General features: G+C 42.4%; 1 protein-coding gene across 4 annotated transcripts in view; it reads left to right on the top strand.

Moving 5' to 3' along the window:
* NTM (neurotrimin) overlaps positions 1-14,025 on the top strand; it is a 902,803-nt gene that overhangs the window by 517,096 nt on the left and 371,682 nt on the right. For all 4 annotated transcript variants that reach the window (XM_039878846.1, XM_039878844.1, XM_039878845.1 and 1 more), the window contains exon 2: positions 2,104-2,188. In XM_039878846.1, the coding sequence (XP_039734780.1) occupies positions 2,104-2,188 (85 nt within the window). The remainder of the gene's footprint in view (positions 1-2,103; positions 2,189-14,025) is intronic.

The following is a 14,025-nucleotide window of genomic DNA, read 5'->3' on the forward strand; positions in this document are numbered from 1 at the left end:
ATATATATATATATATATATATATATATACTTCCTGGTTGGATTTGATAAAAATTCGAGGGCGGAGGGCAGGGGAAACAAAGCCACTATTGCCTCGTCTCCATCCTTAGGTAGAATATGGGTCAGTGCAGAGAGCTCAGGTCTGGAAGTTCCTGAGAAGACAGCATGGCTGTGCTAGTATTGCTGTGTGGGCTGGGCTGCTTGGACTTCTCCCTACTTTAGGAGTCAGGCCCAAGAAGGAGAATGCACCACATTCCATCAGAGCTGAAGTTAAGAGAGAAATAAAAATATAGGCACCGAGGGACCCGCAGCATCCAGAGAAGGGACATGACAGGAACGGAGACAAATCCAGTTTTTCCCCAGGTTTCAAGAATTTGAAAAACACAGCTCTTAAGATGAAATCAGCTCTGCAAGAGTGTGAAGCACAGGAAACTTGGGAGTCCACTGTATAAATAGAGTAAGTGGTTCACACTCATTCATCGGAGTGAGCACTTTTACAGGGCTAGCATCTTTTAGTGTTGACAAAACAAGAATAAAGAATGCAAGTGTCGGGACTTGACCAAGATTTTGATGTGATTTTGCCAGTTTCACACACTATTTAGCTTCTGTGATTTTGCATGTTTTATATATGGAAGATCTCTATTTAGAATGGTGGTGTTGTCTCTGATATTTTAAAGTAGCTTTTGTGGGGAGGGCTGGTGGGGTGGGCGTTGACTATTGAATAAAAATGAGATTATTCTAAAACATCCTCCCAACACTCTAAATGCTAATGAATTAATCTGATAATTTTAAAGGTGCATGTATGCATGCTGGAGGGTTTTCTTTTTCTAGTTAATTAGTTTTTGACCTTTATTAAGATGTCTGGAGCTTATTAAAACTGTGTGGTAACTTTGCCTACTTAATTTAGAAATTACAGTTTTTTTAGGGGGAAAATGGTTAAATTCGCCTTGGCTGGTGCACTGCCGCTGCGCGGCGCGGCGCCGCGGGGGTTAAGGTGGGCGCCCACCGGCGCCCCGCGCCCGCCCGCCAGGAAGAGCGCGCAATCCGCCCGTTCGCGCGGCGCCGGCACCGGGGAAAGTGGCGGTCAGTGATGGAGCTGCTGCCATGACAACCCCGGCGGTCGGGGCCCGCGCGCGTCGGGGCTGCTCCCGGGAGGAAGGCTGCGCGGAGACCGGGGGCGGCCGCTGAGCGTGGCGTCCGCGCGGCTCCGGAGCCGACTGCACCTCGCCTTCGCCAGCGAAGGAAGAGTGAGCGAACAAGGGGCAGCTGCGGTCCGCTTCCGCCCGACCGCTGCTCGCTCAGCCGCCGCCGTGGCCACTGTCCCCGCCGAGACCCGTCACATCGCAGCAGCTGCAGCGCGCAATTCGGCTCCGAGGAAGTTGACCGAGGCGGCTGCGGCAGGATCCTCGGTCCGGTTCGCACGAATCCCGGCGCAGCCGCCTCCTCCTCGCCCACCCTGTGCCGCCTCCTGCATGCTCTACTTTTCATCTCTGCTATTGTTACAGATTGTTTTCTGCTGGCAACCTTTCCTCTGAAACTTACAAAGAAAGTGCTGGATTTCCCCTTGTTCTAACTGAGGGATTGCAGACCACCTCTGGGTGGCCGGATTTAACCCACCCCTGTCCCCTTCGGGTACCAAAGTGCTTACTCCACTCCAAAGTGCCATGTCTGAATTGTTAACGGGAAGAAGGGACTCCTGAGACTTGCCCACACCTTTGCACCTGCCTTGCGCTTCCCCTTTCTCGGCCACGGTCCCCGGCCGAAGCAGCACCAAGGAAGGCCCCTTTGGATGTCCTCTGTGGAAACTGGTTCTCCGAAGCTGAAGCGCTGAGGCTGGGTTTGGGGGAGGAATATTAGACTCGGAGGAGTCTGCGCGCTTTTCTCCTCCCCGCGCCTCTAGGTCGCCGCTAGTTCACTGCTCGGTCCCAGTGCTCGCTCCTCCACCCCACCCACTTCCTGTGCTCGCCCGGGGGGCGTGTGCCGTGCCGCTGCAGGAGTTCTGGGAAGTTGTGGCTGTCGAGGATGGGGGTCTGTGGGTACCTGTTCCTGCCCTGGAAGTGCCTCGTGGTCGTGTCTCTCAGGCTGCTGTTCCTTGTACCTACAGGAGTGCCCGTGCGCAGCGGGGATGCCACCTTCCCCAAAGCTATGGACAACGTGACGGTCCGGCAGGGGGAGAGCGCCACCCTCAGGTAGGGAAATGCCGTTCTTCTTCGACTTAACAATGATTTGTGAGAGGGATTCAGAGAGAGGGGCAGGGGTACATGTGTGTGTGAGCTGCTGGCAGGGTGGCTGCTGGTTCCCAAAGCCGCACAATTCATGAATAAGCTGGATACTCTGTCCCAGGAATGTTGGTGTTTCATAGGGAACTGCTCAGAGGTTCAGGAGATGAGCTTCCCCCGCCCCCTAAAACTGGCTTCCTAGGCCCAGGATTTAGTAAGAATAAGGGGTGACTGGGCCAAGAACTCACTGAGATTGAAGACGGTGGCACTCCCAAGCTGGTGGCCACGGTCACTGGGGGCTTGAATGGGGCTCAGTGTGAACAGTCTTCTTTGAAGTTAATGAGTCCCAAAGGAAGAGTCTGGCTTGGTGTGAATGCCCTCACTCTGCCTATGCCATGGGGAGTTGCCAGCTGGGTTCCCTACTCTGGCAGAGCTGCTGTTTTGTCCTGGGCCTGACTGTGCCTGGGCTTTCCCGGGTGCCTTCTTGCTGTGAATTGGTGGGCAGAGAGACATGCTTTTCCTGCCTGAACATGGCTTTCTGAGATAGAAGTAAGGGAGATGAGTCTGATTTGTCTGGAAAATTTCTCTTTCTCTCGTTAATTGTGCTCTCTGGTGCTGTCTGCCAAAGCAGTATGTACAGAACTCACGTACTGAACAGAAGCTGGGTTTCAGTGTTGAGTCGGGCCTGATTGGCTTCTGGGGTTAAGGCTTACAGGAACCGGAGGAGGAGGAGAAGAATCTTGGTTATGTTTTATGTAAAGTAGTAAGTGTCTAGCTCCCTGATCACTGTGCCTGTTGAAATGCTAACTCAATTTCCAGTACCTACAAACCATACCGCTCACAGGAAGGCAACACAGAATTAGTGATTGTAATGGAATCTTACCTCTGGAATTTTATAACAGTCAGCCTGAGGTAGAAGTTGAGAAGATTCATGGGAAGAATGATTTCCCTACATCTCTTTGACATAACATGCCCTCTCAAATAAAGTTTTCCAAACTGGGGTACTGAGGTGACCACAAGGCAACGTGGCAATATTCCCATCCTTTACACATGATTATCGGTGCTGGTGTCCACTGTTTTGCCCCCTGGTGACTGTTCTTCTAAGATGGATTGTTTGTGGATGATATGCTTAAGGCAATACCCACAGGACAGAAAATGAGGAGGGAACACTGATATTGCCAAAGGAAGTACGCGATTTAAGGACCTATGCAAGCCTTGTGAACATCCCATGCTCCTTTGTCTTTGGGGAGCTAACACCCATGGCCCCAGTGAATTTCTGGTTAATCCTTGGTTCCTGAAACCAATCTCTCCCACTGAGCCCTTTGGGACTATTTTGAACAAAGGTTAAACGTCCAGTTGCCTCCCACCCTGAAATAACTGTGTATCTGCTTTATACCATGAGAACTCCAAATGTGCTGTGATTTCAGACTACTTAAGAGGAAAACAAGAATGAACCTCTAAAGCAATATAGTCGATGACATTTATTGTCCTCTGGATGCCTGCTCTGTTCCTAACCTTTGGCTGTAAGGAGTAACCCCCAGAGATAAAATAGAGACAATTGCACAGGAAGAACATTTTAGAAACAAATGGGATGGTATTTTCAAGGAGAAGGTGGAAGGTAGTCAGCTCTATAGAGGTTTGGAGATAAAGAAATAACAAAGGGGCCCTGACAGACAGTAGCCCCCATATTAAGGGAACAGTGAAGGTTGTTGGACAGACTAGGATCTGGCCTCCAGGACACAGCCCCTAGGTTCATGAGAATCAGATCTCTCTAGAGAGTGGCTGAATTTAGTAAGTGCTCAGTCAGATAGGCCTGAGCTAGCATCAGCTTCTCTTTAAAATCACATTGTCATATACTGGCTGGCTTCTCTTTCTTTGTCTTTCCTTCCATGCCTCTTTCTTTCTCACTCTGGGGTCTCTTTTCCTGTCTCTTTCAGGCACTAATGTTTGTTTGAATTATCACATATGCTCTAAACACACTGGCCTTGTTTGGGTGTAGATGTAGAAAATGGGGTATGGTGGGGCTTCCTCTCTAGACCCAACCCAGCCATGGCATAAAAAGGTCCTCTTGGAACATCTCTTCCCATTTTATGTCAGCCTTTGTGGCTGAATGTGTTCCTGGCATCAGGGGAAAGACCTCCCAGTGGTCGGAGTCCTATAGGGCAGGAATTTGAGGAACTAGGGTCTGCCTGACACCAACCCATTGACCAAGGGACTGATTTAGAATGTGAAGTGAACAGCAAGTGTATGAGGCAACCTGCAGAGAGGACACTCCTGCCTTAGCAGGATGACCTTTATTCTTCTCAGACACTGGAACAAGAAAGGGCCGCCATGTTGGGTGTACTTTTGTGGAGTGGAAGTCGTTGAACTCTCAAACACAGGCTCTGAATTTTGTAATTCTGTGTACAGAGAAGCAAGTAAGAATATCAGAATTTATTTTGTTTGTATAAAATTTGCTAAATTTGTACATAACCTGATTCCAGTTTACAACAATCTAGTGGTTCAGGGATCTGGGTTATTTTATTTTGGCATTTTTTGTGTGTATACGTTGGTCTCCTTCTTTTTTCTTCCTTCTCTCCTTCCTTTTCCCCTTCCTTTCTTTTTGTTTTTATTCAGCATGTGACCAAGCTATATTGAACTACAACTAGAAGGGTCCTGAATCCCTCTGCTCTACCCTCTACATTGCTGTGGGAGACAATGAGGATGATGCTTGTAGTTTTCTTCTTAACCAGCAGAGGACTTTTTTGCTCTAATTTCATTTTATTCTGCTTTGTTCTTAGCAGTTTAATTTTGGAAGGATCTTTTCCAGTCCCCACGTAATGAATGCTTCAGCAGCATATTCTAATGTGAGGAAACTTTTAAAAATGTTTTATTTCATTTAATTAGCTCTAATGATCCTTGTGGAGGTATTGGGAAACCTTTCACCTAAAATGCAATTGACAGCCTGAAAAGAATGGCAAACAATTTGCAATCTCCCACTCTTTCTGCCCTCCTGCTGATAGTCTATATGCAAATTTTTTAAAAAAGAGTTGTTATATAAAACAGAATGTACAGTAATAATAATATTAACCAAGGTTTATTGAACACTCACTATGTGTTAGGGAGTATTCTGAATGTTTTATATACTATCTCACCCACCATCTATCCTCATAGTATGGGCATTTATCCCTAATAAAAACCCTGTGGTTTGGGTACTATTATTATCCCCATATTACAGATGAGGAAACTGAGATATGGAGAACTGACATCACTTGATTAAGATTGCACAGATAGTAAGTTTTAAAACCATACTGTGAAGCACTAGTGATACTAATGTTAAGATGAATAGTCCATCGATTATTGGCCATTTACTGTGTGACATATTTCATATACATAAAAACATTTAATTGCCTCCAACTCTCTGAACTAGACTTAATTATCCCCATTTCATAGATGTGGAAACTGAAGTCCAGAGAGGGGAATTCACCTGAAGTCACACAAGTTAGCAAGTGACACAACTGGGAAGCTGACACAGGACTTTGCTCCTTGACTTTATACAACAAGCTTCCCATTGAATTCTGTGTTCTAATTCCTCGCTGGTGCTTAATCCCTCCCCAACTCGTTTAAGCTTATACCCTGTCTTGCAATGCCATTTAACTCTGTCTTCTTTCTCCACTTGGACTGGTGAGCAGCTTGGTCTTGGAAAACAGAGATCATGCCTCTTCATGCTGTGAGCACTGTTCCAAATGTTTACTGAACAGATGAAATAAGTGAAAACAAAATAAAAATATCACTCAACTTATATTCAATATATCTCCTTATCACATTTCTCTATCATTGTTTTTTAAAATACAGTTGTAGTCAACCAACGAAGATTTATTGAGTGGTTCTTACATGAAGGGCATTGAGCTGGGTATTGGGATATGAAAAGGCATGAGGCATGGACTCCACACTCCAGGGCCTCCTGTCCAAAAAAAGGTAATCAACAGTTGAGGCTGAGAGTGTCCATTAACGAGTGGTTGATACCCGGTAAGAAAAGAGTGTCCTCTCTCCCAGTGGGGTGGGACTGAGCCCCTCTCATGGGAATGCTGAAGAAGCAGTAAGAATAGGAGAGCCTGAGATGCCTGACCATGTGGGTGTCATTAGTTAGAGACCTTCACTAAGAATCTGTGTGTTTGTTGGCAATTTGGATGAATGTGTTTCATGTTTTTATGGATTTCTAAATATCTCCTTGGGATCATCTGGTTAGTGAGTATCAAAGGCCAAGCTATACCTTCTGTCATGTATCTAGACTGTAGGCTTTGCTATTATATGATGCTTTTTTTTCTTTTCTTTTTTCTGTTTGAGAGGGGAATGAGTTGAGAATAAAATGTCTGAGAAATATACAGGATTGAAGTTAAGTTTTGATATAGCAATTCCATGGAATAGCACAGAATAATGTGGTTTTGATACTTGAGAAAACCCATGGAGTCTCCTTCTAGATCTTGGAAGCTGTGCCACTTTATTTGTATCATATAAAGCACTTAGTATTTCATTTTATAAGCAGATGGATTCTCTGTTAGTCTCTCCAGCTACTCCGTGGATGGCCTCTGAGGACAGAACTATGCCGTTTTCAGGTTCATATTCCAATATGTAACACATGACTTGGTGCATAGTTTTTGCTAATGAAGTCTGAGTGACTGCCCTCCCCCGCCTCCCGCCCCCCTCCATTCACTTACTCTGCTATAGATATCTGGCTTTCTTTCTGTTTCATGAGTACAGAAAACTTATTCTTGCTACAGAGCCTTTCCACTCATGGTTCCTACTGTTGGGAGTACCCCTACGCTAGATTTTTCCCATGGACGGTTGTTTATTATCTTGGCCTCAGCTCACATGGAACCACTCACTGAGGCCTTTCCTGATACCCACATAAAAATAATCCCCTACCATTTCTACTATACTTATACTGGCATGTCATCTTGGATTATTTTTCAGAGCAATCATCTGTATCTGAAAGTGTTCCCTTTCATTTATTTGTTGATTTATGTGTTTATGATCTGCCTTCCCCAACTGGACTTCCTTGAGGGTGATTTCCTTGAGGGTAGATAACTTTTCTGTCTTGTTCTGCACTGTATAAACAGTGTCTGGCATATAGAAGGTGCTCAAAAAAAATTGTTGCATAAGTAAATGAAGGAATGAATTTCTGATATCTCTATCTTCTTCCCCTTGCCCTTCTCTGTCCCTTTTCCTTAGTTGTCTTGTGGTGTCCTTGCCCGAACATGTTACTGACTCACTGTCATTTTTGTTCAGGATGTGCAGCTATGTGAGGTTGTTCTTGTGTGGGGGGTTGCTCTTGAGGAGGTTGCAAATTAATTGAGCTGGTTTCTTTCTGTCTAGGACACAGACGGGCAGTTTCAATTGTTTGTTATTTCATTCCTGCACCCATGACACATGCATTCTTTTTGCCTGGTCACTTCCCTATCCAGTTCTTAGGCCTTTCAAGAAATGCTAATCTCTAATGATGTGGTCAACCCCAGGTGGACCTCAGGGAAATTATAATTTTCAAGAAAAGAGGGGACAGCAAAGCACCTCTCTGCTCATCCTTCTTTCTCTCCATTTGAAGACTGCTGGCAATGTTTGTCTTGTGGTGTAACTATTGATTCGTTGTTTGTGAGTTAACTTGTTTAGAATAGCAATGCTACTCGGGAAACATGTGCTGTTCTGACTGCCTTGCCCCCTCCTAGGATCAACCAATGTGTGCTCACCTCCAGGGTTTGCCAGACATCCAGCCGGTAGACCATGGCTCAAAAGAGCATGGACAGATGGGGCTGTGGAGGGAGGCTCCTGGAAGCACACTAAGTCTATTGAGGAGCCAAAAACTAAAATGAGAAAGCTAAAATTCCAACCAACTGTGGTTCAGAAGGAGGAGTATGCCAGTTGTCAAGGAACCTAGAGAAGTCTACGAAGAGTCAGCCCAGTTCTCCAACACATCTCACCTACAAGTATAGGTGCTTTGCAGAAATTTTGCCCTCTTCTTTTGAGTTTGAAAGAATTACAGAAACCAGAGAGTTCAACTACCTGCTTTTACAAATGAGACTAGTGATAATCAGCTTCTCACAAGGATGACTTCCTGAAAGGGTAAGAAGGACCTGACATCCAGCCCATACTCTATCACTTGGCTATGAGCCCTAGCCTAGGGCTACCTGTGCTTGAAAGAGGGCACCCTTTTCCTACTAAGTGCAAACACATTATGCTGAGTGTTTCTGAGGCAATTAGCTAACTTTTATTACCATGCTGTCTTTTAATTGTTGGTTTTGTCTGGTCCTAAAGTTTGTCTTCCTTATCCTTATGCTCTACCTCTGATTCTGTATGGGACAACTCTGCTTACTAGATATCAGGTGCTAAACATTCTACTGGCAGGGTCTTCTTTAATCCTCATAGCTGCTTCATGAGGTGAATACTGTTACTATTCCAGTTTGCAAATGGGGAAACCAAAGCAATGAGAGGCCAAGTGAGGCATTTTCCCAGGTCATACAGTCATATATTGGCTAAGCCTAGGACTTGGAACCAGTTATGTCTGACTTCTGGGCAAGCTCTGTTTTGGCACCATAGGACTTTTCTCATTTTATCATTTCTTTTCTTCATTGCCAAGTTCTCTTCTAGGAAAGAGAATTCAGCTGTTCCTCCTTATCCTGGGGCACAAGAATCTCTTGTCATTAAAGTATTTTAAGAATGGAGTATGCTAGTGTTTAAGGTTTTATGTAGTCTATGGCATGAAGACACAGAGAAGACCCAGGTGGCCTCTAGAGGTCCCTTGTCAGAGAATCCTAGAATCTCCATAATTTATTCAAAGTAAGATTTTTATTCCAGGTTCTTCCACCAACTTTTTTGCTTCAGATATCAGTAATATTGGATTCTTTCACAGAAAGTTAACGATTCCTCAGACATCGCCATGTAGTTCTCTGAAATGGGACGTACAACAAATCTAGGTGGAAACACAATTCTGTAAAGATTTTGAAAGCCCATATATGTGGATGCCCTGGCAGTAAAGGGAAAAATAGGTGGGGCCTTGACCTATAAATTTCTTTCTTTGCTATACTAGAAATAGGATTGGTGATGTCTCTCCTAGGGAATCTTAAAAAAATTACAATTAATATTGATATCACATTTATTCTTTTAGTTTCAAAGTTTCCACTGATGGATAAAATATAACATTATCCTTGCATTATTTATGGCCATTTTGCTTCCTCAGGGGCAGGTTGCTGTGTTCCCACTCTGTTTAATAGATTATTGATAATAAGAAAATAATACCACTAACATCATAAAGATGGCCAAATGATACTATCTTTAGGAAATCAAGAAGTGGTTGGGTTTAGGATGCACTTTTAACCTGCACATGTGAGCCAAGAGAGAGGAGTAAGCCATAGGAATGTTTAATAAGAGTACAATTGATGGAGACAAAGATACCAATAGACTTTACTAATTCATATTCCAACATGGGTGGTGTGCTAGACAGAAAACAGACCGGGAGACAGGAGTCTGTTAACTGAGACTCTAGTACTCTCTCTGTGTGATCTTGGGCAAAAATTTTTAATCCCTCTGTGTAAAGAGCACAGTAATTACCTACTTCAAAGGATTGTTTTGGGTTAAAATGAAACAATGCACACAAGGCTTAGTATGTAATTATAACTTTCTTTTCATATGTAGACACACATATAAATACACACACATACACACACACATATATATATATATAATATTCACACATTTAGCAATTTTCATTATAATCTTTTGTAGTTTAAACACCCATGTAGCTATGCTTTAATAGATACTGTGTCTCGCTTCTGAAAGGTCTTGAAAAAAGGAATGTCCTCCATCACTTGTAATTGTACTTTTATGAGTGTTTCTCCTACACATCTGTTTAGATCCTAGGAATCTTCTTCAGTTCAAATAATTTCTTGAGCTATTTTATTTCAGAGAGTGAGTGAGAAGAAAAGAATGCTTTATTTTTCACAAGATTGTTGCATAGCAAGTTATGATTGTTGATGGCTCTGAAGATGAATTTCCTAACAGAACAAAACATATGGAAAATTCTGTGGAGCCAGGTTATCTGAAACAAATAGTGGGGTTAGAAATTCATGTATGGATTTAGAATTTGTAGACCCTTTTCCCCTGGAAGACTGATTGTTCCATGATAATCCACTGGAGTAAGCAGGCAACACAGGAGTAAGTGTGCCATCACTTTGAGGGGGTGATTAAGCCTTCCAGCTTTCATGTTCTCTGTTTGAAATTTTTCCCCTCATTCACATCTTCTATTCATTGAGAGGCAGTGCAGGGCTTGCACAGAGATGGTGAAAAGAGAAAAGGAAGCCTCTTTGTATTTGGTAATTTTTCTTATGTGCCAGACTGGAGCAAGACTGGTATCTGGCATTAGAAACTGACCTCAGAATTTGCTGGTGGAACCTCAGAAGTAGTTTTTTTTTTTTGTTTGTTTGTTTGTTTTTTGTTTATATAAATCCTATGCCATGGGGATTAAATTGTTTTAAATTATATATAGTAATCTCAATCTTTCATGAATGTTTTCTCCAGATCTCATTGATTCACGTGGTTGAGTTATTTGAGTTTATTTGGGTGTATTTGGTCAACTTGCTATCTCGTCAGTGTGAGATATTTTGGCTTTGAAAGCTTTTGGAGGTTTAGATTTGTCTTATAGGGTGAACATAAGAATTAATCTTACAACCTTCTGATGGTTTATTAAAATAATACAATTTTTAATGAAAACAACATCATCCATTAGAGTAATAGAAATGACAAAACTGAAGTCAACTTTCAGATAAACTTTTGTTGGCCCTATGAAGGCAAAAGAAGATCTGATGTGTGAAAGTAATTTCTTGATATTCTCTAGCTTTCAAACAGGCTATAATGTAGTGGATGAGTGGAAAAGTACTCTTACATTTAGAATAAGCATCTTTGGAAAAATTTACTCATTAGGAAAGCTCAAACCTCCTAACCCCCCGCGCACACACACACCAAAGGAAAAAAAAAAAAAAAAAGAAAGAAAGAAAGAAAAGAAGAGGAGAGGAGAGAAGAGAAGAAAAAAACGATATATTGGAGTCCTAACATTCAGTACCTCATAATGTGACCTTGTTTGGATATAGGGCCATCGCAGATGTAATTAGTTAGATGAGATCATACTGGAGTAGTGTGGGGTCCTAGTCCAATATAACTAATGATCATGAGAAGATAACAATGTGGAGAACATGGTAGACAGGCAGGGACATGCCATGTGATGACAAAGACAGAGATTAGAGTTATACAATTACAAGCCAGGGGATGCCAAAGATTCTCAGAGAACCACCAGAAGCTAGGAAAAGGCAAGGAACGATTCTCTTTTTCAGGTTTCATAGGAAGCATGCCCTGTCGATACCTTGATTTCAGACTTCTGGCCTCCTGAACTGTGAGACAGTAAATTTCTGTGGTTTAAGCCATCCAGTTTGTAATGCTCTTTTATAACAGCCCCAGGAAACGGATACACTTGGGTATTATGGAGAGTTTCCTTAAATAATCATCACATATAAAGGACCACTGAAAGGCCTGGTTAGATCACCCTGTTGCCCAAGGCGACATGAGCCACTGGAATCCATCAAGGAGGCATTAGAACTTTGAATGCTTTTGCATGACTGTTCCTCTCCCAGTCATGTTTTCCCAGCCTCTCCATTACAAATTACAGGAATTCCTTGTTTTATTGTGCTTTGCCTTATTGCGCTCCACAGATATGCTTCTTTTAAAAATCGAAGGCAAGTCCTTCTACCAGCAAAAAAATACAAATCACTTTATTTCAATGCTCATTTTATTGCAGCAGTCTGAAACCAGACCTACAATATCTCTGAGGTATGTGTATATCTAGGAGGCTGATCTGTAATAGAAATATAATTAGAATTGATTACTCTCTTTTTCCTAGGAGACTATAGGGACAAACCCTGTAGTATCATAATTCTCAGTTATCTTAGCCACCTCAGAAGTCAAAGACCACTATCCCGAAGACATGTATCATTGTTTAGATTCATATTACCATATGGTCCTGTACATCCAATAATCTGATCCAATTGCAAACCTCTCCCTAATTTTTTAAATGTTTTTACTCTCTGGTCTTTATGTCCTGTCACCAACAAAATCCCTCTGTCACCACTCTCTTCTCTGAATGGTCCCATCTTTTTTTTCTTTCTTAAGCTGAACCTTGGCTATTTCCTGGGTTATTTCCACTCCTATATCCTGCTTACCACCAGGCCTGAAAGTTGAATAGATGTTCTCCTATCTGTTCTATGGCTGCGGGACATTTCTTTCTCCATCTTTCTCAAAATCCTCAGTTACATTGGAGCCCAGCTATATTACCCACAGCCCCTTTCTTTCTGTAATCTACTATCTCTCTTGAGCAACCTCTGTCACTCTGGAGCTCTAGGCTGCATACCCTAGAGTTGATCTACAGATTGATGTACAACTCAGATATTTCTAATGCATTCCAACCAGTGCTCTTGATACCAGCTCCATGTGACCCCATCAGCCACCACCAACTTATCTTTCCTCAGTCTGTCCCTGTCTTAGGAATGGGTACCACCATCCATCCAGCTGGGCATGCAAAAAACCTAATAGATATGTTGTTTTCTTTCTCTTTTATATTACATTTAATCCATCAATACATCCTTTTTATCTTTATTTTTAAGATATATCCTGAATTAGATAACTTTTCACCATCTCAAATGCTACCACTGTGGTCAAAGCTACCATCAGCTCCCTCCTGGACTATTCCCATCTGGTCTTTCTCTTCCACTTCTGCTCCACCTAGTAGCCAGAGTTATCACTTTGGAACATTAATCAAATCATGTCATACTCTGTTCAGAACCCTACAATAACTTTTTAGAATGAAATGCAAACATTTCAGTGATATAAAAGACTTTTTATTTCCTGGTATCTGCCTACCCTCAGTCATCTTCCTGCTCCACTCACAAGGATGCAATTAAATGAACTCTCTTGTTCTTTGAACCCACCAAGTCCATTTTTGCCTGAGGAAATGCCCTTTCCCCTGCCAGGACCCACTGCAATGGAGAATGGAGGGATCCTTCATGGCATTCATGTCTCTGCTCAAATATCCCATCTTCAAAGAAGACTTTTCAGACTGTGATATTGGAAATAGTTATACCACACCCCCATATCACTCTACCCGCTACCTAGTTTTAATTTTCTTTATAGCCCTCAACACTTAGAAAACTCTGTTAGTTATTTATTTCTTCTTGACTACCGTAGGATCTGCTAGACCACTGAGTTTATCGTTCTCATTTACAGTGGCAAAATTACTGCCTAGAACATAAGATATATTAAGGGATATTTGTTGAGTAAATGAAAAGTTTATTAAGAATAATAGTAAGTTGTTAATAGTGAAAATTATTTATCTTTTATTAGAAATTGGAGACTCAGGCCTGTCTCTGTCTTCGCATGAGTTTGCGTGTTCTTAAACAGAGCTCTGATAGAATGTGTGTGACCTAGCATTGGTTTTGTCTTCTAGGACAGTAAGAGGAATGGGACACTGGGACAGGGATCACTGGGGCAGTGTGATGCACTTCATAAAAACTACATATGCAGAATTTAAAGGACCTTTACATTTCCACTTTCACAAGAGGTCTTATAGAAAATCTAATAAACACTTGAAAATAAAGATTAGTTTCTAGCTTAAGGCCTACAAACTTGGGGGTTGAGGAGGGAAGGAAGTTGCAGTTAGATAGAAATCAGGTCGTGAGCCTGAAATTTAACATGTTATGTAATGTCTGCTATTTTTTTTAAACTATATATACACA

This window comes from Pteropus medius, unplaced genomic scaffold, assembly GCF_902729225.1.
Source record: "Pteropus medius unplaced genomic scaffold, Ma_sr-lr_union100, whole genome shotgun sequence".
Classification (NCBI taxonomy): Eukaryota; Metazoa; Chordata; class Mammalia; order Chiroptera; family Pteropodidae; genus Pteropus; species Pteropus medius.